The sequence below is a fragment of the Marmota marmota genome, unplaced genomic scaffold (assembly GCF_001458135.2).
Source record: "Marmota marmota marmota unplaced genomic scaffold, marMar, whole genome shotgun sequence".
NCBI lineage: Eukaryota > Metazoa > Chordata > Mammalia > Rodentia > Sciuridae > Marmota > Marmota marmota.
This window is the reverse complement of record NW_025999941.1, coordinates 665,181-690,082: the sequence shown is the minus strand read 5'-3', so window position 1 is coordinate 690,082 and position 24,902 is coordinate 665,181. Positions and strand designations below refer to the sequence as shown.

At 36.7% G+C, this 24,902-nt stretch overlaps 1 protein-coding gene across 2 annotated transcripts in view; it reads right to left on the bottom strand.

Moving 5' to 3' along the window:
- Window positions 1-24,902, bottom strand: part of Znf385d (zinc finger protein 385D) — a 636,064-nt gene that overhangs the window by 3,886 nt on the left and 607,276 nt on the right. For both annotated transcript variants that reach the window (XM_048801021.1, XM_015494517.2), the window contains exons 5-7: window positions 12,556-12,789; window positions 2,282-2,460; window positions 1,100-1,201 (exon numbers count right to left, since the gene is read on the bottom strand). In XM_048801021.1, coding sequence (XP_048656978.1) covers window positions 1,100-1,201; window positions 2,282-2,460; window positions 12,556-12,789 — 515 coding nt within the window. The remainder of the gene's footprint in view (window positions 1-1,099; window positions 1,202-2,281; window positions 2,461-12,555; window positions 12,790-24,902) is intronic.

Genomic DNA, 24,902 nt, shown 5'->3' with positions numbered 1-24,902 from the left:
TTGGGGACAGGAAATATGGTGGAATGAGATGGACAACATTACCCTAGGTACATATATGACTGCACATATGGTGTGACGCTACACCGTGTACAACCAGAGAAATGTAAAGGTGTGCTGCAATTGTGTACAATAAATCAAAGTGCATTCTGCTGTCATGTATACCTAATTAAAATAAATAAAATTAATTTTGAAAAGGAGGGTTTCGATTCTAATTGTAACACGATTTTGACTGCTCTGTGTAAGTATCATTCTGTCGCCTGTCAAAGCTGCCATCTGTGCTGGCTGGAGATGGCACTGAAGGTTGTGACTAGCAGTGCTGAAGTATCAACTCTGCACAGAATTCAGTCTCCTAAGGCAGCAAGAAATGTTTCTGCACAAAAAAGTAAAGTGACTTCGTTCGTATAAAATGAGCAATCCTACTAAATTCTTTAGGTCAGTCTATCCTGGGGTAGCCTATTATAGCCTACAATGTCAGAGGATTTCACAGATTGCCCTTAAAGTCCTACCAAACAATCCCAGTCAGGACATTACCCTACTATGTTTTCTAATCTAAAAAAACTATTCCTGGAATAATAGGGAGAGGGAATTTCTCAGGATACATTTCCCCAGACCTTTTACAGTGTCCTTGGATGAATAATAAAATTAAGGTATACCCTTGAGATTGTGTTTTAAAAATGGAAAATTATTGAGACCATCACCAAGGCTTTCTCTCTTGAACATGTTAAAAAGACAATTTAATAATTTGTTTTGCACTAACCTTCTTTCCTAAAAGTTTTCACTAACACCAGGATGACATATCATAGGACTATTCGCTGGACTCAAAACAACCTGGCGCTGATCCCTTCCCTGTGCTCTAAGATAAACCTGAGCCCAACACAAATAGATAGAATACTGAGCTGTAGCTAAAGGTGGCAAAATCCTGAAACAAATCATGAGACCAATAAGTCCATTGGTGGAGCAGAAGTTGGAATATAAAAACAATTAGTCTATTTAGTAACTCATCCCCCCTTCCAAAAAAAATGTGTACATATATTCAGTAGAATGTGGGACATTAAAAGACACATCATGCTATCTTTTGGGAGGCAGAAATGATACTCACCCCCAGTGGATGTGCTGTCTTTTGTAGTTTGTTGTAAGGACTGTATTTCGGTTTGGGGGGCTTCCCAGCAGCTCTGTCTTTGTGCCTTCTACTGCTAATGTGCTATTAAAGGCAATTAAAAATTACAGCTTTTACAAATTCATCCCCCCAAAATATTTGCAAATATTGTTTTAACCTGGAAAAAAGATAATAATTATTTCATGAAAGATTTAGAAAGACAAAAATAAAAGAGTATGCACTTTTGCCCTTGGATTTTGATACCTTGAGGAGATACATTTTTGTGCTATCCATTTTAGTATATTTTTAACAAATAGAAGGGTCTTATGTTTTTCCCAGCTTTTTTGCCTTATCACTGCACATCTCCCCCGCGCCCCCACCACTTTTAAATTATTTACAAAAGAAAGGAAATGTCTGAAGAAATTTTATGTGCAAATAAACAAAGATGCCCAGGCAAGCATGAATTTATTTCCATACCAATATTTATCCTCATATTTGTATAGCCAAATGTCAACCCCTTAAATTCTGAAGATAAATAACTAGGGTGCATAAAATCAGCAAAATAGCTCATATATATGTATAAAACAACACAACACGAGGGTTTGGCCTTCAGTTGGAAATGAACAACTGATCTCTTTAAAAGGCTATTCAAAGTACAAATGAATGCAACTTGATTAGACATCCCTTTAGCAGGTGGCGGCAAGATTTGGAAATATAGCACAATACCATGTAGCAAAGAACATACAATAAAATAATGGCACAGTATAAAATTAGTGACAGCATGCAAAGATCTAAAGAAGTAAAAATGGAATTTTGCAAATTGACCTTTAACAAAAATCTACACTTTTGTGTGGGAAACCTGGTAAAGACCTTCTATCCCTTCTCCTCCCACTGTTCACATGCAGGAATAGTACAAACCCACTGCCAACAATTTCCAAAAGCTCCTAGAAGCCACTGCATTTTAGCATTCCCTCCAGCAACTAAAAATGAGCATAAATAACTAAGGAGCATGAATAGAAGATACGTGGGTGGATGGGTGGATGGGTGGATGGATGGATGGATGGATGGATGGATGGATGGATGGATGGCACAGAGACAGAAATGAGAAGGCAGGAAAGCAGAATGCACATGTTGTTAATAAGTGTCCCCTGTTTGATTTCATTCCTTGAACATGTTGCTGCCTACCTGTTTAAGTTGTGTTTCTGAGTTGACATGCACATCACAGATTTCACAGTGAAACGTTTTGTTCTGGAGTCCCGTGTTTCCCTTATTGACAGGTCCTTTGCCTTTCACTCCTGCCCGAGGAAAGGCTTTGATAGTCCCACTTCCATTTCGGGCTTCTAGCATGGTTTTGTGCTTAGTACCTGCCAGGAATGTTTAGGAGAAAAGGAATAAAAAGAGAGGGACAAAGCCTTAGCGAGCATGTATTTCAACAAACAATATAAAAACAAAATCACAGGACTTGCTTAAATGCAGTTTCTTCCAGGGATTATGGCTGAAATATGTTCATGTCATGCATATAGAAAATTAATATTAAGTTATATTTTATACAATTTATGGTATATTAATCATTTTAAATGTTCCATATAAGAAACAAGCATTCTCCATATAAAAAATAAACCTGAAAGCCCTGAGGCAAAATTAAATGGGTGTGACTCAGTTTCATTTCCTCTTAATGCTAATAAGACATAAATGATAGCTGATGAGGAAGAGTGATTTGGTTGCTAAAGGTAGAGTTGGAGGTGATGTGTAACAAATGTAATCACTTTAAACATAGTATGTTTACAGAGGTGGCACTAATTAAATATCCACTTTCCAAACAGAATACAAACAAGCTTTCTTCGCTATATATTTTAGGTTCAAAGAGGAAGAGCAATAGAAAAAAGATCTTAATGACTCTGACAAAAAGCCGTATTAGGATGGTAAAGCCCTCACTGATTGGCTATGTAATTTCATATGTGAACAAGTGACCAAGAAGATGAAGGGTAGGCTCAGATTATGCAGACACACTACAAACAAGCACTTCTTTTTATTAAACCAGTAACATCCTTCGGTTGTATAACATAATTAATATAGCTGTGCTTATCAACTATGAACATTATTTTTTGAGATCACTGTACTTACATAGTCAGTTTGGGATGGCAGCTTTCCTTTAAAAAGTTGTTCAAAATTTCTTTTTCCTTTTCTTTCTATTTTGAACTAAGTGTTCTTTATTTTTCCCACTGGGTGATTTCTTTTTCCAATGATATTTTCCTTTACAATCATTTGTATATTCTTTCGGCTATTCTGATTTTTAAACATTTTAAATTATTGTTTCATTTCTATTTGTATTTATTAGGATACTGGTCAGTTTTACAAACATACAAAAAGCTCAACTTCTAAGCCATGTGCCAGCTTTGTAAAATCATTTAATATTAACAAGGAAGCCATATTAGAGATACTCTAGGTAAGTGCAGATTATATCATGGTAAATTGGAAGTAAATGCATGAAGAAACTTTAAAGCCATGTTTCCCTCATTCAAAATAATCATAACTTCATTTAGGCCAATATAAAGTATATACATCTGATTATATCTTTACCAATTCAATATAAAACGTTCATTCATATAACTTAGGTTGCTCTCTTGGAATATCTATGCTCTTATGCATGGTTATTAAAATGTTCAAATCACAACACATCCAGGAAAGGAAAAGAAGTCAACATCATCCAAGACTAGAGGAACAGGCGCCTGGAACCACAAGACTGCTCCGTCAGGGGGTGGTGGTACCTCACTGAGGTTTGTTTGAGTCATCTCCCTCGTGATTCAGTAAGCACAATTGCTTCCCAGTGTGTCTGAAGATGGAACAAGTGAGAGCAGGGCCAAAATAAAAAATAAGTCCTAGAGAGCAAGAAACAAATATGCAAATATGCAGATGGCAATCCAAACTTCTTTATGCCAACTGATGAATTCATAAACAAATTTTCTCCTCATGCAGATTGTTCAGTCAAAATGAGAAGCATTCATAGGGTCAAGATTAACTAAAAAAAAATTCAGATCTTGACTTTCTCGAGGAACTCCTGGTTCAGTTTGGGTTCATATCATTTGATTCGGAACTGGTCTTTGGTGGATAAGGGGTGCTTGTGCGCATGTGCGCGCGCGCACACACACACACACACACACACACGATTACAAGTGCTGCAAGATGGAAGGTGGAGGAACTACCGTTCATCATTAGACAGAGTTGAACTTTAAGGTGCTTCAAACTCATGCACTTAAAAACAGATTGTCAGCTGTAATTAATGAGCTATTAGATTGCTTTGTAAGATCTTAAAGCTCGCATAGGCTGTAAGGGTAGGTGTATTTCTTCCAAATACAGCTAAAATTCAGTAAAAGTGTACTGAATTTTAAAAGACTTATTTTTTTGAGACATAAAATGTGCATTAATAGTATAAATATATTAATTGTTTTAATTCATATTTATAGAATCTTTAATACATTTCAGATGCTGTGTTAATTTTTTTCCTTGCTCACAGGTGCCTTATGAGTTAAGTGCTATTAGTCTTCCCATATTAGAGACAGCAAAGAGATTCAGATAGGTGAAATTACTTATATATGAACACAAAGCAAGCCTTACTTGAAGTTTCTTGTAATTGGAAAGCAGAATCCTAGCTAAGTCCTTAGGAATCTACTAAGAACTTCCAAGCTCTCTGGATGCAGTTACATACAAATCTTTGTTCAGCACCTTTAATTTTCAATTTTAAATGTACATACAATCTTTAAAACTGGATTTTAATTTGGGTCTTTCAGACTCCCCCACCACCACTTTTTTTTCCCCCTTGCAATGCTCGGCAGAGCTTCTTGAATTGTGATGCTTGGAAAAGCCCTGGCTCTGTAATAGCCAGTGGCAGCACCTCTGGCTTTAGCACACTGTAAACATCTTGCAAAGTTGGTGCCCTCCTTTGTGGCCACTTGCCAGTCTGTGTCTGCACTTGACTCATTCCTCCTCTGAGGAGAGAATCTGCAAGAAGCCAAGTGGACTGCTTTCCTCTTATTACTTTTAAAAGGCTGACACTGACCGTAACCTTCATTTGAAGCTTCATGATTTCTGAAAGGAGAAACTACATTTGGACTAGGGTTTAAATTCGGCAAGTCATAAGGCTTCAGGAAATCCCACATTTATTTCACTTTTTGCTTAGCTGGACAAGACACTGATCTCACATTTGTACAAATCAAAGTCACATCAGAGGAAGGGGCTTGGCTTACCCTTCATGCCCATCATCTTATGACAGTTTTTATAGCTGGCCCTTCAATTAGGTATTGGTATAAAGAAAAGGTTGGGAAGAAGGAACACTGACAAATGATTTTTAATTAATAAATAAATCTGTCATCAGAAATGATTTAGTATGTCATTAGGAAAACAGAGAAAAATTTAACAAAAAGAAAACAAGAAACGTAATTCTACCAACAAGAGGTATATCAAACACTAATAAAGTTTGGATAACTTAGGCAAAGTGGCACTGTATAAATATACCTATGGAATTATATATGCCTTTAGAAATACATGATTGTTAATATTAACATAGAATTTGCAACAGATATGTTTAACCATTTATCTAAGATTAGATCTTTGTGTTATTTGCTTTTCTCCTGTGTAATTAAGCTGTAACCAGCATGATACTTGTTAATCTTTCATCACACATCTGATCTTTCCTTGGGTTAGATTTCATAAGTTGGACCTTAGGGATGAAGAACATGACTATTTTTAAGGCTCTTGATACAAACTTTCTAAACATCACAATGTTATTTTCAGAGAGATTTATTTTATAGGAAAATCTATCTTGGTATCACCTATAAAATTTGCCCCTCTATTAAACACCTTTCAGTACCTTAAAGTTTAGTTCTCCAGAATGCCCATGAATGCAGTTATATTTAATAGCATTTGACCGGATCCTTAACTAACCCATGCAACTGCCAACAATAATTTAGTTACCTTCTCAATGACAAGTTCAATGATTCAGTTTATAGATGAGTGAGCAGGAAAGTGGTCAATATCCACACAAGCAGGAAAGTGCAAAGGTGTTTTGTTTTTTTATGTGTTTGTTTATGCTATTTAGGAGAATAGCATCATAAACCAACTCTCTTGAACCTATATTTGAATAATTAACACCATAAGCCTCCATGTGCTCTTCTTGGCACCTTTAAATATGAAATTAACTTTTTATTACCCTGATCCCCTATGTATATGTAATTTCCATGTTAATTGCATCTGAATTCTGTCTTACAGAAAAGAAAAAATACTTTGGCTACTTTATCAGCATATCCACAAACATTAAGCACCTAGATAGACATCCATGATATCAGATGACTAAGTAATGCCCCAAGTGATTAGAAAATCATGTTATTTCTGTTAGTTCCCTGTTTGAAAGTAATTTGCTGATTTATCAGTAATATACTGAAGCTCTAATATGCAGAGGTGAGAGTAGAGACAAGGAAAAGGAAAAGTCAGAACAGAGTAAGGAGAACTGTGTTTTGGGCATCAGAAAAAGCCTTAGAGGGAAAGCTATGAAGTTGGGATGGGGACCTTCTGACCAATGAGAGTCAGGGAAGAGCTTCGTAGGCCATGGGATGCAGTGGACAAAGCACATGGCTGGGTCTGCTGAGGAGATGAATGTGAAACCATGGCATCCAAACAGCAGTAACCCTTGAAATATAGCAGGTGAGGAGAAGTATCAAGTACTAGGAAGTCTCTCTTATCCAGAGTGCCTTCAAATTCTGACTATAGGAGCACCAGGAGACTTGGATCCATCTTCCTGTGTGTCCACCTCATCTCCTTAAAAACACAGCCCTTAAGAGTGCAACAGATGCCATACGGCTTTAATATCCACTCCACAAGAGAGCCTAGCAAAAAAAAAAAAAAAAGTTTTCACATAATTTGCACTCAAATCGACAGACAAATCAGTCACACTTCCACACTGAAACTGAGATATGACAGTTATTTGCAAAAGCAGACGTTTTTTGTTTACTTTTTGTGTAAACTAGTTTTATTTATTTTATACTTTTTAAATGAAATTTAACAGATGCTCTTGATAAAAAAAAAAAAATTCAAAGAGCACAGAGTAGAAGACATTAGCCTGCCCAGATTTCAATTTCAAGCTGCATGCCCACAATAGGTACCCATTTGTGGGTATAGATTTTCAAGAGTTCTAAATATCAATGACTTCATGTGAGGCATGGGCCAGGAAAATCACAGAGGTAGGACATTCTACTGATTTGCACTTGTTACTTCTTTTACTAAGAATAGTCATGTAAACCTTCACAGTCAGAAAATGTATATCGATACAGGTCTGAAGTCACTCATTCTGTTTATCAAACAGTGCAAGGTCAACAAATGTGAAATAACTAAACCCTGAGCGTTCACCAGGTAATTCACTATCACAATCTCCATATTTCTAAATGGTAGCTTTAGTGTATGGTCTAATGAAAAGTTCTGTGATGATGAAGATTTCCTGTATTTTTCCAGATAATGAATAATTAGCCATGTGTGGCCCTTTGACATTTGAAATCAGGCCACTGCAACTGATAAACTGAACTTGAAATTAATTTAAATTTGAATGCTTCCTGAGGCTAATGATTACCATACAAGGTAGTTCAGCTCTAGTATTCAAATATACCATGTAGAGGCAGAAAGAAAAAAGGAGGTATGTGTTAGCCAGCTTTCCATCAGCATGATGAAATACTGGAGATAAGCAACTTAGAAAAGATCTTTTGGGGCTCATAATTTTGGAAATTTCAGTCCATGACTGGTTGTCCTTGTTCTCTGGACCCTTCAGTGAGGCACAGCATCAAGGTGGGAGTTCTTGATAGACAAGACCTCTTACCCCGTGGCCAAGAAGGGAAAGAGACCAGGGTGTGCCTAACATATGTTAGATAATCAGTGAAAATTAGTTTGAGTATTAGATCTTACTACAGATTAATAAATAAACACTGAAATTATTCTTAGTAGTATCTTAGTACAGATTAATAAAATAAACACTGAAATTATTATTATTTTTTCATTTGTAAAAGGAATTATGAGCTCTGGTTTTTGAACTGCATATGTCAGAATCTGCCTCCATTAACTGTGGGGGATCTTCAATTTCTTTGTACCTCAATGTCCTCAGTTATAGAAAAGGAAATGATCTGCTCTATTGAGTGTTATATTAAATGCATTTATTGTTCTAAAGATAACTTAGGGCACTCCATGTACCCTACTAAATTCTTTTCTTTCTCCTTCATAACACCATTGCTTTGTCAAGGTAAAAGTTTAGAAATCTCCAAGCATTTTAAAATTTAGTAGAGTCTGTCCTCTGATAGTGATATTTTCTGTACATTAAAACTTAGTGAGGGATAGAATAAGCTCTGTCAAGGGATAGCAAGACTGGAATGAGCTGAGTGAAAACTATTAAGTGTTAGTGCTTCAAGTAATTACCAGAAAAATCTGCCCAAATTAGTAATAAGTTTTAACTATAAAACATGTCAAACTCTTTTCCCCATTACACAGAGAAAAACCATAAAAATTAGCTAAACAAATAGGATATTTGGGGGAAATTTCTTTAAGGGAAAAGAGAAACCACATCTTTTGTAATAACTTGGATTATAACACACAAGTTGCAAGGGGGTTCCAGCTCTCCTAAAGAGACTAGGTCCTCTTCAAGGTGGTTTTAGCATTTGTAGACTGTCCTGTGAGTCCTGCTGGGAAGCTCAGAAGAGCTATGGCTTTTAAACTGCATATTCTCTTCCCATATATTCTTAAAATATCAAAGCAGGAATGCTTCTGTTCCAGTCCTGTGTGCCTATGCTATCTATGGAATACAAATCAAATAACTGCAACTTCAAATGGTTCCGCCATAATGAGGAATAAAAAGAAAAAGCAAACAGAAAGACACACTTGACCCCTAAGTATGTGGGACGCAGCAGTGGTCACGCTCCGCATTGTGCTGTAATATTAGATCCTTAAGAGGTGCCACATGGCTTGGAACTCCATTGAAGACAGGGAGAAGAAAGAGCTAGAAAGAGCCCATAGAAGACAATTTCCTTGCCCAGGTTCAAGTAAGGTGATGTGTATACCTGAGGGTAAATGTAAGCTAAATCACTTCTACTTCATTCTGTTGAACCATACCACAGGCAGTATTTGAATAAAACTGTACCCCTGGTACACTACCTGTAATCAGTTGCTCAGGATTAGATTTTCCAAGATTAAAAGTAAAACATTTTGAAAGGTCATTGGCAGCCCAGAGATGCACATTTCCACACTTAAATGTAGGGAAACTGTTGTATGTTTGTGTGTAATGTACTTCCAACAGGGAGCAAAGAAAGAGAATTATTTGTTGGATGCATGAGAAACACTGCCCTACCTGAAACCTGGCTGCTTCTGACTAGGATTGATCTTCAAACCTAATTTTAAACATTTTTTTTTTCTAATTTCATGACTCTAGCAAAAATCTGAGAAGTCTTTAAAGTGATTTTGGAGGGATAGGGGGCAAGGGAGTCCTAAGATGGGGCAGTGGTTGTGATCTTCGCTGAGAGCAGACAGTGAGAGGTTACATTTAAAAAGAATCCAGAAAACCATAACTAAATGGACTAAAGGAACAAGACAGCCTGTTTCTACTGGTACCACAAGCCAGAAACTCTAGAATGTCAGTGATGAAGTATTACACCTGAAAAATACTGTTAGTCTATATTTTAAGCAATTGATGGGGTTACTGTTAAGATTCAGTATATAATAAATCACCGCATTGCTCTTACTTATCTTACAAATAAACCTCACATTAGCCCTAGATACACACAAATTCAGTTGTAAGTTTTGGTTTCATCAGGTAAGTTCATTAACAGTTTCAAAGGCTGAATTTACTAAGGGCACAGTTCATACATTTGACCCCTCCTATGTCCTTTTAAAATGCAAACAGATTTTAAACAAACAATGATAGCACAATGATTATAAATATGAAGAAACAATTAATTTGATCCTGTCATTCTCTCTGAACAATTGAAATAGCTGTGTTTAAGCCGTGAAGCAGAGTGTGAACTGAGAAGTTAATGGTGTTGGCTGGTGAGCTCCAGCTGCCCAAGTTGGTCACTAGCTAAATGATGTGTCCTGCATTGGCTGTCTTCCCTTCCCTCTTTCTTTTCCCCACTCCCCCAACTTGTATCCTTCACCTCCCTAAAAACTATCTGTCCCCAAAACCTTGTCTCAGAATCTGCTTCTGTGGGAATCCAAACGAGAGCACACTACAGCAATCCTATGTTCAATCTATCCTGGCAGGGCATTAGGCATTAGCCTCTATTCTTCACACTTGCCTCATAGGTTCCCCTATAGCAGACCCAAGGGAAAGATGCAGAGCAACCCAAGTACAAGTGGCTGTTGTTTGGACACAGGACTGAATTTATATATAGTTACAGCCAGAGGAAGTCCAGACATGTGGGGCCTCTCAGCAGACCTGCAGTTATGGATGACAGAGCAGAGCTGGGGGATCATACATAGTGGAGCAAAGAGGTCAGAGACCACTGACTTGAGTCTTTTTCTTCTTCCTATGCCACCTCTAGTCCTGACACCACTCACTAGTCCAAGTCTAGGACAAGGTCTGCAATGAGCATTAGGATTTGGGTCTGGGTCTTTCAAAAAAGAAAAAAGACTCAGAAAGGGAAAGATAAGGATGAGAAATGCCAAGAAGCAACCTGAATGAAGTAGGGAAGTGGCTGAAGTCTTTAGATCAGGCTGACATTTTGTTGGGAACTGTCCTCTACAGGGACAACTATGTTCACCTTCTCAAACTGTCAGAGGAGATTGTTTGGGTCACTCTCAGCTCTGTCTGCAAACTTCAATGGAAGTATTTCCTTTTTCTTTTCCCCAAAACTACAGCTTCCCAAGCCTTGGGTATAAGTCATCAGAATCCCCAGGTGTATTGCCCAGGAAGGTATACTTTAAACGCTTCGTGGGTAATTTTGTTGACACTCAAGGCAGACAGAAGGACCATAGAACTGGAATATGAAAAATGTTGACCTGGTGTGATATAATCAAATAAGTAACTCTTCTGCTTCTTCATGAGATGTTTCCGATAAGAATTCAAGAAAGACTCTGAAATTCTTATCAGCAAACTCCAACCTCAAAGGGCATGCATGGTTTACCTGTCAAAATTGATTCCCCCCTCAAACTGAATGCGTTTTTCTGTCACTCTGTGGAATGATCAAGAATTTCTGAGCAACAAATGAACTTTCCAGCATCCAAGGGGGAGGGGGGAAAGGATTTGCATGAGTAAACACATGGCAAATCTACATGCAGTAGATTCTGACTTGGGGCCAGATGCTTTCCTGTGTTTTTCGGCTCCTGAACTCATGAACTTTCCCTGACTGCAGTTAATGTATGCAGAAGGAGGATGTGTGCTGGAGTCATTGTTCTCCTTCTGCAATTACTCCTTAGAGTCCTGAAGTCAATACTTGAATATGACCCTGCAGCACAACAGTTTGGTCAGTGACTCAACATACAGCTGCAATATTAACTCAGGGCATGATTCACAAATGATTCTACTTCTTTTATAGTTGCTGACAGAATCCTGGCAATGCACCCAGTCTTTCAGAGAAACGTTGATCTTGGCAATCAACCCAGTTTTTAGAGAAAAGCTGATATTTGTGTGTACACACATACACAGAAAGAGAGAGAGAGAAGGGGATATATACATTACACACACACACACACACACACACAGCAGCTGGATGGAACCAAAATAGATCCAGAGAGCATTTTTGTCGTAACTTGTCAGTGTTCCAGTATTTTCCTTTTCTGCTTTAAAGTGTTATATTCAAGGAAGAGGGACTTGGGTTTGAATCATAGTCCTGTCACTTAATTGGCCACATGCTTTTCCTTCTCTGAACCTCAAATGGAAAGAATAATATGTTTCAGTTGTGGGAAGAGTAAAGATCATATCTCAGAGGCTGCACATAATAAATGTTTTCTTAAGTTTAATTGTCAAAATCACATAGATGTAACCCAAATAGCACGATTTGCCATAAAAATCATTAATAGAGGGGTTTTAGCCAAAAGTAAATGGAATTGTAGAACCACATTTTGCAATCATAGTATAGGTATGGTTTTAGAAAATTTCATTTTAGAAGCAAATGCATGCAAGTGCATAAGTAATCATATAAATGCAGAACATATTTTAGAATTACGTTTTATCTCCTTATGTTTAATAAAACACACACACACACACACTCACACACACTCACATACCCCACACGGGCCTGCAAGCCCTATAAACCCTCCTTTGCACCTATACAAATGACATTTTGCTTGCCATTTTTATTTTTTAATGGTTAATGAATACCATGTAATAATTGCCAGTTTTCTGCCACCCCTTTGTCCCCTGCTGCAAAAGATCTAATCTATTCAGAGGAAGATAATTGCAGAGCTGTTGAGACAGAAAAGAAATGGCTGCATCTCACCACTGTTGTGCGCCTCCAGCTGTGAGGCGGAGTTGACAGCGACCTTGCATAGCGAACAGTAAAGAAGCCGTTTTGCCTTTTCTTCCTCAGTCTCCGTAGTAGGACACGAGCTGTTGCCAGTGGCTGTCGTGGGGCTCTTCTCCACTTTAGAGGTGATCTCAGGTGTCATAACACTGCTTTTGCGGATTTCCACACTTGTCGACGTTAATATTGCTGGTGTCCCTGCAGTACTGTCTGCATTCAAAATACCATACGAAGGGGGTGAGAGTAGTATCATCTTTCCCTATTTGGAAACATATCACTAATATTATATTCTGCTAATAACCACAACAGCAGCTAGCAACTGCTGCTTGTCAACTATGTATCAATTATCTCATGAGGAAATATGCATTGATGACCACACTTAATTTCGTATATTGAAATAAAACATTCAGATGAGTCTACAAAATAACAGAGATTTAAAAATATTCACACAATTTTTAAAAATACTCTATGGGATTTAAAAAAAAAGCCCACAAATTTATCTTGCCATATTATCTGAATATAATATTTATATTATTGTACTTTGTATACATGCATTTATACATAGATGACTTTTTAAAGAACTAAAATAGAGAGTAAATGCTTTTATAAATATTTTTCTATTTTTTTCCTTACTACTTGACTATTTCCCTTCTGTATTTCCTTGGTTTTTAGGAAAAATAAATATGGAACCCTGATGTCATAATTGCTTTGTCTAGATTATCAGTTCAGAAAAGCCATTGCTCTGTTTACAAAGAGTTAATAATTCAACACAGAGTACAATAACATTGATACCAAAATAAGAGAAATTCTATTCCATCGTGTTTACTAAATGCATGCTCTGTATCAGACTTCTGTGGGCAGAAGTTTGTGACACAAATATTCAAACATCAGTAGCCACTCTTGATGAGGAATTCACAGACTAGTCACAGCATGCATTAGTCACATCATTTTAAGAGTGTGATGATCATGAACGTGTGGATGCACTGTAACCCAAGAACCCTTTTGGCTCCAATGTCTGATACTAAATCTGGAGAGATCAACCTTCAAAGCAAAATTACCTCGTCCTAACTTCACTGGGGTATACATAGCTCTCCTCCCAAATATGCCAATCACCATGATATTAGCAATGCTTGCCATGTCCAGGAATGATCTGCAAGTGAGCACTATACTCATATTCTATCTATTCTTGTACCTTCTTCATTCTATATTCCCAGGCGGCCTCTGTGGCTACAGCTGCTTTCAGAGCTGCCATTCCATATATCATTTCACATGCTTCTATGGTCACTCTTTAATACCATACTGAAAAGTTCATGATTGGGCAGTGTGTACAAGGGACAGTGGTCTGCAGGTAATGGTTTGTTACCTACCCAAGTATTTACTTTTTATTAGCTCAATCATCATGAGCTAAGTGCCATTCAACATGCCTTTTAACTTGGACATCCACTAGATCCACGTGTAGAGGTGGGAATAAAAGCTGACGTTGTTTATTGCTACTTTCCTAAATATGGCATCAGAAACACTATCCAATGCGATGAAAAATCAGCCCTTGTTAAGGACACTTCTATAGTAATATTCATCTGGATCTTGTTTCCCTAGCCTGACACTTCACACACTTTTAATCACTTATTTAACAGCTAAGATTGTTTCCCAGTATAATGGATAATATTCATAAGTTCTGTTTTAAAATATGTCACACTGCAAATTGGTGCACCATGGATAAAAAAATAATAAAATTACTCTACCATCAGTTTTTGCTGTTAGAACACTTCCATTCCCTTGAATGTTGAGAGATCCACTTTCTGATTAGTTTTTATTTTCCTGCTAAGGTCACATGATTAAAATATCAGAGAACAACCTGAACATATCTTTGACAACCTAGAGATGGTATAAAACACAATGCTAACATGCTCCTATAGCTATTTATTGCCCTCCAATAAATCAGAAATTATGGTTTGAAAGCATTTGTGTATGTGTCTTTGAATAACTCACTAGTGACCAATTTGCTAAGTGCTCTATATATTTAAAAAAATTTTTATATACCTAGAAAATAATTTCATTTAACCTTCACATAAAGCTATGAAAATCAGAAAATTCTAGAAATTAAGGATGATTTCCAAGGTCACACAAGTAGAATATATTAAGTCAGGGAATACTGTTTCATGGAATAAGGAAATCAGGGTTTGGGGCGCGGGTAAAAAATACTCTGATAATAAATGCTCTGACTGAACATAAATGTAGCTATTATATTTAAAGTCTGGTTACATACTGAAGAAAGAGTGGGATGTGGTGGGTATTTATTTCATTTAAATTAAAGATGCTAAAAATTTCTTTAGTAATGGGATCCTTCTAAATAACTTTTTGTCTAAACTGACATATTTATTTAATGTCTCAATCTGAAATGGCACATAAAATAGATCCTATTCATCTGAAGGCAACTTTCTTATTTATGGTAAAATGTGTTAAAAAAAAAAAAGTACAGAAAAAACAAAGCCGCGCATCCTCCAATCCCTGTGACAGCTGCATCAGTATTTCCGCTGACCCCAGAGGATAAGGCACATTTAAAAGACACTATAAGATTAGAAGCACTAGATTCTCTATGGTTAGGGCTTAGTGAAGTATTAACATTGCTTTGGCAAGTTCCTTGCTTGAGACAGGCTTAGGGGAATTAACAGCAAAATGCTTCATTTCCCATATTTCTATTTTGTGGCACACTTTTGACCACATAGCTAAGCACAGATATATTATTTTCTAAGCTTGCAGTGCCTTTGAAAAAGAAACACAAAAATCACATTTTTCATTTTAAATTTAATATATAGACATTGATTCCATAAAGGTAGGATTGTTAATAATTTATAACAAGACATTGATTTTTCAATCACCTTTGTTATATCTGTAATAAAGGGGACTTTTAAAAGAAAAGAAATTAAGGTAAATATAGTTTAAGATTATACATTATTCAAAGAGAATCACCTACTCTATACTTTGCATACAAAATAATAATATAGCAAACGGATTTTCCTTAACATGGGAACCAAATTACCAAATACATATACACTAATGATATGTACTCATTAAAATAGTCTTGAATGGATGATCATGTTAACAACATATAATGTGATGAGAATTACCTCTGTGTTCCGCCTCCCCCAAATCTATAACCCCCGTGTAGCTATGAGGAAAATAAAAAATGAACCAAAATTGCAATATACTCTACCACATTCCTGATCAATGTTCCTCAAAGATATCAAAGTCATCAAAACAAGGAGTTTAAGAAACTGTCACTACATAGGGGGGCTAAGAAGACAGGACTACTAAATGTAAAATGGAATTGGATCTTGGGGTAAAAAAGAGAAAAGGACATTTGGCAAAAACTTAAGAAATGTGAAGATGGGTGTTGGGTGTGGTAATGGGATCTTTTAGTAATGGGATCCTTCTAAACGTATAATCCAAGCATTTTGGGAGACTGAGGCAGGACAAGTTCAAGTCCAGTCTCAGCAAGTGAATAAGACCTTCAGCAAGTTAGTGAGAACTCGTTTCAAAAAAATAAAAAGGACAAAGGTTATCACTCAGTGGTAAAGTGACCTTGTTTTCAATTCCCAGTACCTTTTTCTTAAAAAAAAAAAAAATCATAGTAAAGTATGAGAGCTTTAGTTAATAATAATATCAGTATTGGTTCCTTAGTTGTTATGAATATACTGCAGTAATAAGAAATGTTAACTATGAAGGAAATGAGGTACAGGGTGTGTGGGAACTCTCATATTCTTGCACTTTTTTTAAAAAATAAAACTAAGACTATTATAAAATTAAAGTTTATTAAACTTAAGAAAAATAGAAGTAAAACTAGTCAAACAAATAAAATATCTTCTCAATGACTTTACAGAATCATAGCCAGAAGGGAACTTGGCAGTTTTATAGTACGGCTTTCTTGATTTTTCACTAGGAAGGTTTCACTAAGTTTTTCAAGGTAATACTATACCCTAAGGTAGAAAGTAGGAGTGACCGTACATAGTCCAATTCCAAATCTAGAGCTTGTTATCCTACACTAACGGACTCACGTACATTCTAGCAACATTTATTAAGCAGTTATTTCGTGCTAAGATCTTTGCCAAGTCACAGGCAATAAGGCCACACAGACCATGTACCTAAGTTAGCAGTGACACAGTTCACAGGAGACATTCAAAGTGATTCAGTAATGATAATTATAAACAGTCCTTCATCTTTTTTTCCTCAGGACCACATCCTCACACTCACACTTTACATCAATGAGGCACTCAGTAAATATTTATTGAAAGAAACCAATGAATGAATGAAAGAACAATAATCTTTGTGAACGCACTTTTAAAGGCTTTATAGTTATTAATTTATTCAATGCTCATAAAAATGAAAATACGCAAATCATGTTTTTTCCCCGTTGAGCAAAGAAATGGAGGTGTGTAGAAATTTGGGAACATCCCAATGCCAGACTGGCAGCAGGCAACAGTGACTTGAACTGTCTGGCTCACTTGCACATGCTGTTCATTTCTTTTGTATTGCTAAAGTTTAGATTTTGATTATAATACTTTTAGCTAGTCGTCATTTATTATTGCAAGCTGAAAGGCAACATCTTTTTTTTTTTTTTTTTGTACTGGGGATTAAACTCAAAGGCACTCAACCACTAAGTCACATCCCCAGCCCTATTTTGTATTTTATTTAGAGACAGGCTCTCACTGAGTTTGCTTAGCACCTCGCTTTTGCTGAGGCTGATTTTGAACTCATGATCCTCCTGCCTCAGCCTCCTGAGCTGCTGGTATTACAGGCATGCACACTGTGCCCAACTGAAAGGTAACATTTTAAATACTAAACTTAAAAAAAACAACAAACTAAACATGACCTAAACTAGAGTCAATCAAGTATGTCCAATCATGCATTTATGCTCAAGTACTTAAATCCCTTTAGAAAGAGGAGAAAAGGAAAATCTTTAGTTTTCAAATAACCTCTTGTGCAGAATGGTAAGAATAAATCACAGTCTGCTCCCCAGCCCAGAAAATGATAAAGTAGTATAATGATTCACTTTTCTCAGTGTTTCCCAAAGGCTGATTTAGATTTCTTTGCAGTATTCAACCAAGGATTCTGGGAACAATGTATGTGACAGAGAGTTGGAAATAATGGGTGAGATTCAATGGGAAGAAAAAGGGTTGGATGGTCTGGGCTTGTATTTCTGTGCCGTTTTTCTGCCAGTGCCCTGTAGCAAAGAATCATTATTGCAACTGCCACTATTTGGCTTTGGCATCAAAACAGATTGCTAATACTTTGTGGAATGGGGCTTTAGTTGAGAGTGAAAGGTAGCATGTCAGTATTCAGAGGGGCCCATTTGTGACCCTCATTTTGTATAAAAACACTGTAAATACTTTTTTAAAAAAAAATCCAGAAAGCATAAGGAAGGATTCAAAAAAATATCAACAACTTGAATTCTGGATAATAAAGTAGAGCAGCCAAGTTACATGGTCTGGGTAAGAAAAAAAAAAAAGAGAGAGAAGGAAAGAAAAATTATTCTTCTAGTTACAGACTTCATAACCCAAGTGGGAAAACCATAGCTGAGTTATTTCAGTTTCCTCTTAGGAAACAGGGATGAATGTTATGACCCAAAGACACTCATTATGTTTTCCTATAGATGGAAGACTCAGAATTACACACGATTTATTTTCTTCTTTCCTGTGTGAATTTAAGTCTCACTCATACTTGCTAGCAAGTGAGTACAACAGCTGCTTCCTCTTAAATATGCTGACACTCTGAAGTATAAAAAAAAGAAAATCACAAGCCTTTGGAAATTATTACTGGAAGTTTCTTTCCTATTGATTTTATTCAATTTAGCCAACATACATCAAACATGGTGTCACAGTTAGACCTGGGAAGGAATGGACCTTGGCATTGGGCTTTGTACTTATCAGGGAACCATGGAGCACTAGTCACTGAAACAAAATCTCTTTATTTTTGTACTTTTGGCCTTATAAAACAAAAACAAAAACTTTTGAACTGGCTTGGCTTGGTAAGCAGTAGAGCAAACAATGGAAATTATGAAAAGGGAAAGTTAAGGGTTGAATTGGGTACCCTGAAAGCCAAGGCATAGATATCACGAGTTAACAACAAGGGTGTGTGTGTGAGTGTGTGTGCTGAGTGGTCAGAGAAAATTACAACTTATTTCTGGAAGTCAGAGAGAGAAAGAGTGGGTGCTTGTATATAAATCTGGCAAAAGCATCCCAGTCATCAAAATGTAATATAAAAGGGACAGAGTCATTGCCGCCACCATTTACTCTGCTAGGATGGTATTAACTGTAGGATATGTTTCAAACTGCCTGGTAATCTTGAGTCCACAAAAGGAGGCTGGACAGGAACCAGACATGGCCTTCCACTTGTGGGCCACCTAATTTGGGTGAGGTCAGTCACCAATCAGAGCTCCTGGCTTTGTGCAGAGTTTCTGCAGATGTGTTTTATAGCTTGTTAGGGCTCAGAATCGAGTCAGGCAAGGAGATTCTTAAGTCTCCATGTCATATGGTTCCTGAAGAACAGGTAATGGGGATGCTTGGTGACACCTGATAAACATTTAGATATGTGGCATACTGTCCCCATTTGTACTCTTGTCCTAGCCCTGGAAACTTCTTGAGTGTGTCTGACTTAACCCCTCCCTAATGTCAGACACTGTGCTAATCACTGGGGGTAGAGAAATCAGTATAATATATCTTATATACAAAAGAGTGACAGCACTCTAGTAAAAGTGGAGGAAACAAATGGGTTTACTCTCTTTGAGGAGGATGTGAAAGAGGTGTTATAAGAAAATATTAGAAAAACGAGTTGTACTCCAAATCCCAATTTATTTGCACCTCTAATGGTCAATGACATGGAAGTAAGATGCAAAAAGTGATCCTGTGAACTTTTAATTCACGATTTCTGCCCTGTTGTAACTTATACGAAACTCTCCATGTTCTAAGGAATCAGGTGAACAATTCTCTCTGCCATCTCATCATTTAAACTGCACTGCCCAAATCTTGTCTATATTAGAAATTGCAGAAAAGAAAGAGTTTTTTTTTAAAAAAAACAAATTGCTAAAACAATCAAATGTCAACTTCTGAGGCAATTACTTCAAGAGTAGATGCATACATAGAGATTTTGGATATCAGTTGAACTCACTGTGCCATGGATATCACATGCAGATCAGAATATAAACAATTCTCATGCAAAAGTATTTGAGATAGAGCCTTCTTAAATAAAAAAAAAAAAAAGGAAAAGAAAGGTTCAACTTGTGGATTTCTGTCTAAGGCCAGTACCTAATTATTTTCATAGGGATTGGTCATCTTCTAGGATGATCATGTGATATGTTAAGGAAGTATTATAAATTATCCTATGATAAATTACCCTATGAATTATCCTAAGTAGCTTTCATTCCATAGGATAATTTATCCAAACTTTAGGCTATTCCTGTCACTTACATTTTATGATAAGCAGACGAGAGAATAGGTTTTCCCAACTCTATAGAAGCCCTAACAAGGAGATGAGGATCATGACCAGATCAAAGAAGGCTTCACTGAGGGATAGCAAATAACAAGCTAACAAGAAGCAAAAGGGAAATCAGTATGAAACCACACAGAGGGAGAAGCAGAGAAGTCCAGATCCCCTACTGGGGAGTTAAGCAGGATCCAATAGTTGGTCAACCAAGTTAACATTCACTTAACATCTACAAACCTTACTTTTCTTTTCTTTCTTTCTTTCCTTTTTTTTTTTTTTTTTTTTTTTTGTGGCACTCAGGATTGAATCCTGGGTTTTCCCCAGGCCCACAAACCTTACATTTTAAAAATGTCCTTGACCTTGAAAAGGACCTCTCTAGTTTGAACTGGGATTTTGCCAAGTTTAAACAGGCAGTGTTACTTTCTCCAGGCAATAGTCCCAATTCCCTTCCAAAATAAAAATCCTTAGCAAACCATCAACATTTCTATGGTGAGATTCGATTTTTGAGATATATGTGATAAATGAGAAGAAGGTGGAGACACATTCAGATCTTTGTTGAAGAAAAAAAAATAATTTTGGGAACGCAAGAGAGTTTCCATTTAGCAGTTAAACCAGGGTTGATTTTCTTGAGAACAGGGTCTTCTCTCCCTGACTTAGAGTCTATCTGTTTCTGAGAGAATTCATTTTTATTCTGTTCACAGAGGTTTAGTATAAAACATAATTTGTTCTCTCCAAAGAAAAATTAATCCAAAGTAAGTTAATCAGAAGGAAAGGTGGTTAGGCCTTGGATTAACTGAGTGGATCTGGCCTTTGTATATATAGTGGATAAGTACCAAAACTTACATGTTTGGTTAGAACTTGGGATGGTCCTGGCAAATATTACAGAAGGAAAAGGAAGACAGAAAGAAAAATCAATGTATTTCAAAGCTATTTTAAATTGCTTGGTTGTCACTAGATTAGAAAGCTGCCTTTTCAGGCTTCTCATAGAGATTTTTATTTTTTCCCCTCAGTAAGGCAGAAGAAAACAAAATTCTATGAATGGTAGTTCCCCTGTTCTAAGAACTTTCAGAGAAAAATGAAAAATAAAAAGTGCTGCATGTTGCAATAACAGTTCCCATTTCATTAACGAGAAGACCTCTGTGTTGAAAATCTTGATGGGAAATCTGGCAAAAAGTCAAAGTGGTTATACAGCCACTGTCTTTGGTAGCTATCTATTTAATATAGGGAGCAATAAATGTTTTTATTCGGGCCATGTGCTTTAGGCTACAAATGAGGGTTTGTCTTCTGTCCATAACTTCTATAATATCTAACTATTAGGAATTATGACATGATAAATCATGAAAGTTGAAAGTTTTTGCTAATTGAAATTGAACTCAAAGAGAGCGTGATCTTGGCTTCTGCCTAGTGAATTTAGAATGTGTGGAGAATTTAAAATGTGGAGGCAGTCACGCTAAGTCATTTAGGATACAAATCCTTGGTCTAGAATCCTGTTAGGCAGTCCATATAAAAGTGAAGTAATAATTGTCAGCTTTTCAATTTTTTTTTTTTTGGTACAATAGAGCTGCCTTTAACATAAGAAAACAAGCTCTCATAATGAAGGGCACAATGATAAAATATTTAGAAGGGATATAATTTAGAGCATTATCCCATCTGGTCTCAGGCATTTTACTGTATGTGCAAGAATTACTTAGTGTTTTTCACAATATTATGTTTCATGGATTAACTATGCAGAAAACATTTTAATCACCCGAAAGATACCATGATGTCACTGATGAGAACTTACCATCATTCATTTCACAGACATTTAGATTAAAGTCCCTCCCCCCCTTTGGTTTCAGGGGAGTAGGAAAGGAGCACTGAAGGAGAAAATTCCATTGGAATTTATAGGAAATGGCTTACAAAAATGAAGAAAACATACAAAAAGAAAGAACCTTTACAAAAATCACAAAACAAAAATTTCAAGAACAACTGACCAATTTCTTTTTAGTTGTTAGCTGTGTTGTTCAAAGACTCAAACTACCAGTCATTTTAATCAAAACAGGACATTAAAATTATTTTCCCTCTGTAGGGAGAGGAGAAAGATGAGGTTATCATGTAACACAACTCATTGATAGAATCTCTCTTTTCAAAGTAGTTGTTTCCATACAGTGTTAATATTAGTTTAGCCAACCTGATTTTGGGGGGTCAGGGGACACATAAAAATTAGAGAAGATGTGCAAATTGAAATGCAACAGAGAAATTAAAATTCTACTCAGTATTTAATGAAAGGTGGCTACTTGGAACATCATAAAATTATGGAATCAAAGGCCCTCTTTCCCAGCAAAGCCAACTGTCATGTTTCTAATAATCATCTTATTATCTACAGAAACCATACACTTTTTCATGAAATAACAGGTATAAAATTATCTTGCCTATTATTTCCATAAGCTATCACAAAGTTCCAGAAATTCTAAACTACGACAGATTGCTGCCTGCAAAAATCTCCCCCAAACTATGTATTCTTCATTTTGCTTTTGAGAATACGTTAATTGTAACAATATCACCATTTTACCAAAACATTAAATGAAATGTTGTTTTAAAAAATCAATCTTTGTTTTCTTAATGAAGAACTATTTAGAAAAACTATCTTGATTATCCTTAGGCCTCAATAAGATACCTTCCCTTTTTTTTTTTTTCCTTTTTTTGTTTCAAATCCAATTATTTATTTTGAGTGTATATTTAGAATAAAAGGGCTTATTAGGTAGATATATCAACCAATATTTAATTTCAACACTATAATTCATTTTTAAGGCAAAGCTGGGTTAAATAAGGATATACCATATGAGAATTAATTTCAAAGGATATTTGTGTTATCTGTTAAACTGTCAGTACTCGTCATTATGATCCTATGGAATGCTAAATATTTTTATAGCCACCAAAGAACAGAAATCTGGTCCCATATGACCTGACCTGTCAAAGGATGCTGACATTTCTATTTCATTTCATGTGCTGGGATTTTGTTTCACGAGTCAAATCAGAACACCCTATCAGCAATAAGAATAGAAGTTCTAGGGGCTGGGGTTGTGGCTCAGTGGTAGAGCGCTTGACTAGCATGCATGAGGCACTGGGTTTGATCCTCAGCATCACATAAATGTAAAATAAAGATATTGTGTCCATTAAACCTAAAAAATAAATATTAAAAAAATGTGGACTCAACGAGTCAATAATAAAAAAAAAAAGAACAGAGAACAGAAGTTCTAAAATTTCACCATTAATTTAGGTAAGAATAATATTTAAAATCCAACTCTTGAGCTTTAGGAAAGGTCACTATTTTATTTAGGATACATGTGTGTATATCAGTTTTTAATTCTCAATACTTTTAACAAAAACCCAGCTGGGATAATTAAAAATCAAGAGGCAGCACCTTGATTGGGTAAACTGCTTTTAGAAATCACTTTTTCAAAACAGATACATTTTCTTGGGACCCATGGTTTTCTTTTTGTGCATCCTGGTTTCATTTGGAGATTTTCCTCTAGCACTGGTAAAGCCTTACCAGGGACATGTGACTAGCTGTGTTCATGTCCTCACTGCAGGCTTCTCTCGCCTAGGGAGGAAGCCAGCCAAGAACGCCTGCATCCAGGACTGGATGTGTGCAATCAAAAAGTCAAAAGTCTGAGCGATCAGGGAGGGTGCGAGGCAGAGACCACATCCAAGCCTGGTATTGGGAAGGCTGCTGCCAAGCTCCAAGATCACAGCCAGGCTATGGCAGCCAATTCTCAGGGCTGGAGAGAAAAATTCAGAGCCAGAAGGCAAACTGGGTGAGAAGAAACAGGTCCTCGGGTATTTAAGGACGTGACTTAAGACCATGGCAGGCAGACAAGGTGACAACCTTGTTAGGTTATTTTTAGCTTGAAGGCCTTACCTCTCGGACAGCTCTGTATCGTTTTATTGAGGACAATCCTTGTGGTCCCTACCTGCACCTTCCAGAGAAATGAGGTGAAGGAATGGATAGAAGACATGGGTCTAGAGACTCTGTGCTTTATGCCCCTGGACTACACTACAAGAAGTTGATGAACCAGTGGCCAGAGCTCAAGTTCCTTCGTTAATTCCTTGTTTGCTCAATTTTTTTTCCCTGCTTCATCAAAAATAAAATAACAATATAAGCAAATAAAATAACACATGTACGTATGCATGTTTCTGTTTCCAATTCCACTTTGCTCTCATGAGTCACCCTTCATTGAGGGCATTTCTGTAGGAAGCAAATTAGAAAATTTCTTGGTTCATTGGTGTGGGGGAGAGAAAAGTGACCAAGAATTGGGCAGCTCAGCTGGTGGAATTGAGTTGCATGGTCTGGTTGAGTGACGTCTTTTATTCTCAGAAGGTTACCCAGAGAACATTGCTGCTTAGGACTCAATTGTGTAAAAATATAATGTGATGTACCAAAATTGAACCCCAGAATAGATTCATCTGGATAATTCAAGGGCACACACAACTCTAGGCATTGGGGAATTCTTGAAGGATACTTGGACATTGAAAAAAAAAGAAGTATTCTGTTTTCACACAATCATCTTCTTTTCATATAACACATGATGTCTACATGAATTTTTAGCACTGCAATGTCATCGTTTCAATAGTCATTTGCTCTTACATAACAATTCAGGAAAAATCCACTGTGACTTAACCTTTAGAGCGCAATTCCCAAACCACAGCTTCGTTTCTGCCTGACTTGTCAATCTGGGTTAGTCAATATTGCTCAGATTGGAGGTTAAACTAACTTAAGTTGAACAGACCTCCATGAGACAGAATTTGTATTTGTTTATTAACTGTTTTTTTTGTGGGGGGGGGCGGGGGGGGGCGGATGTAGG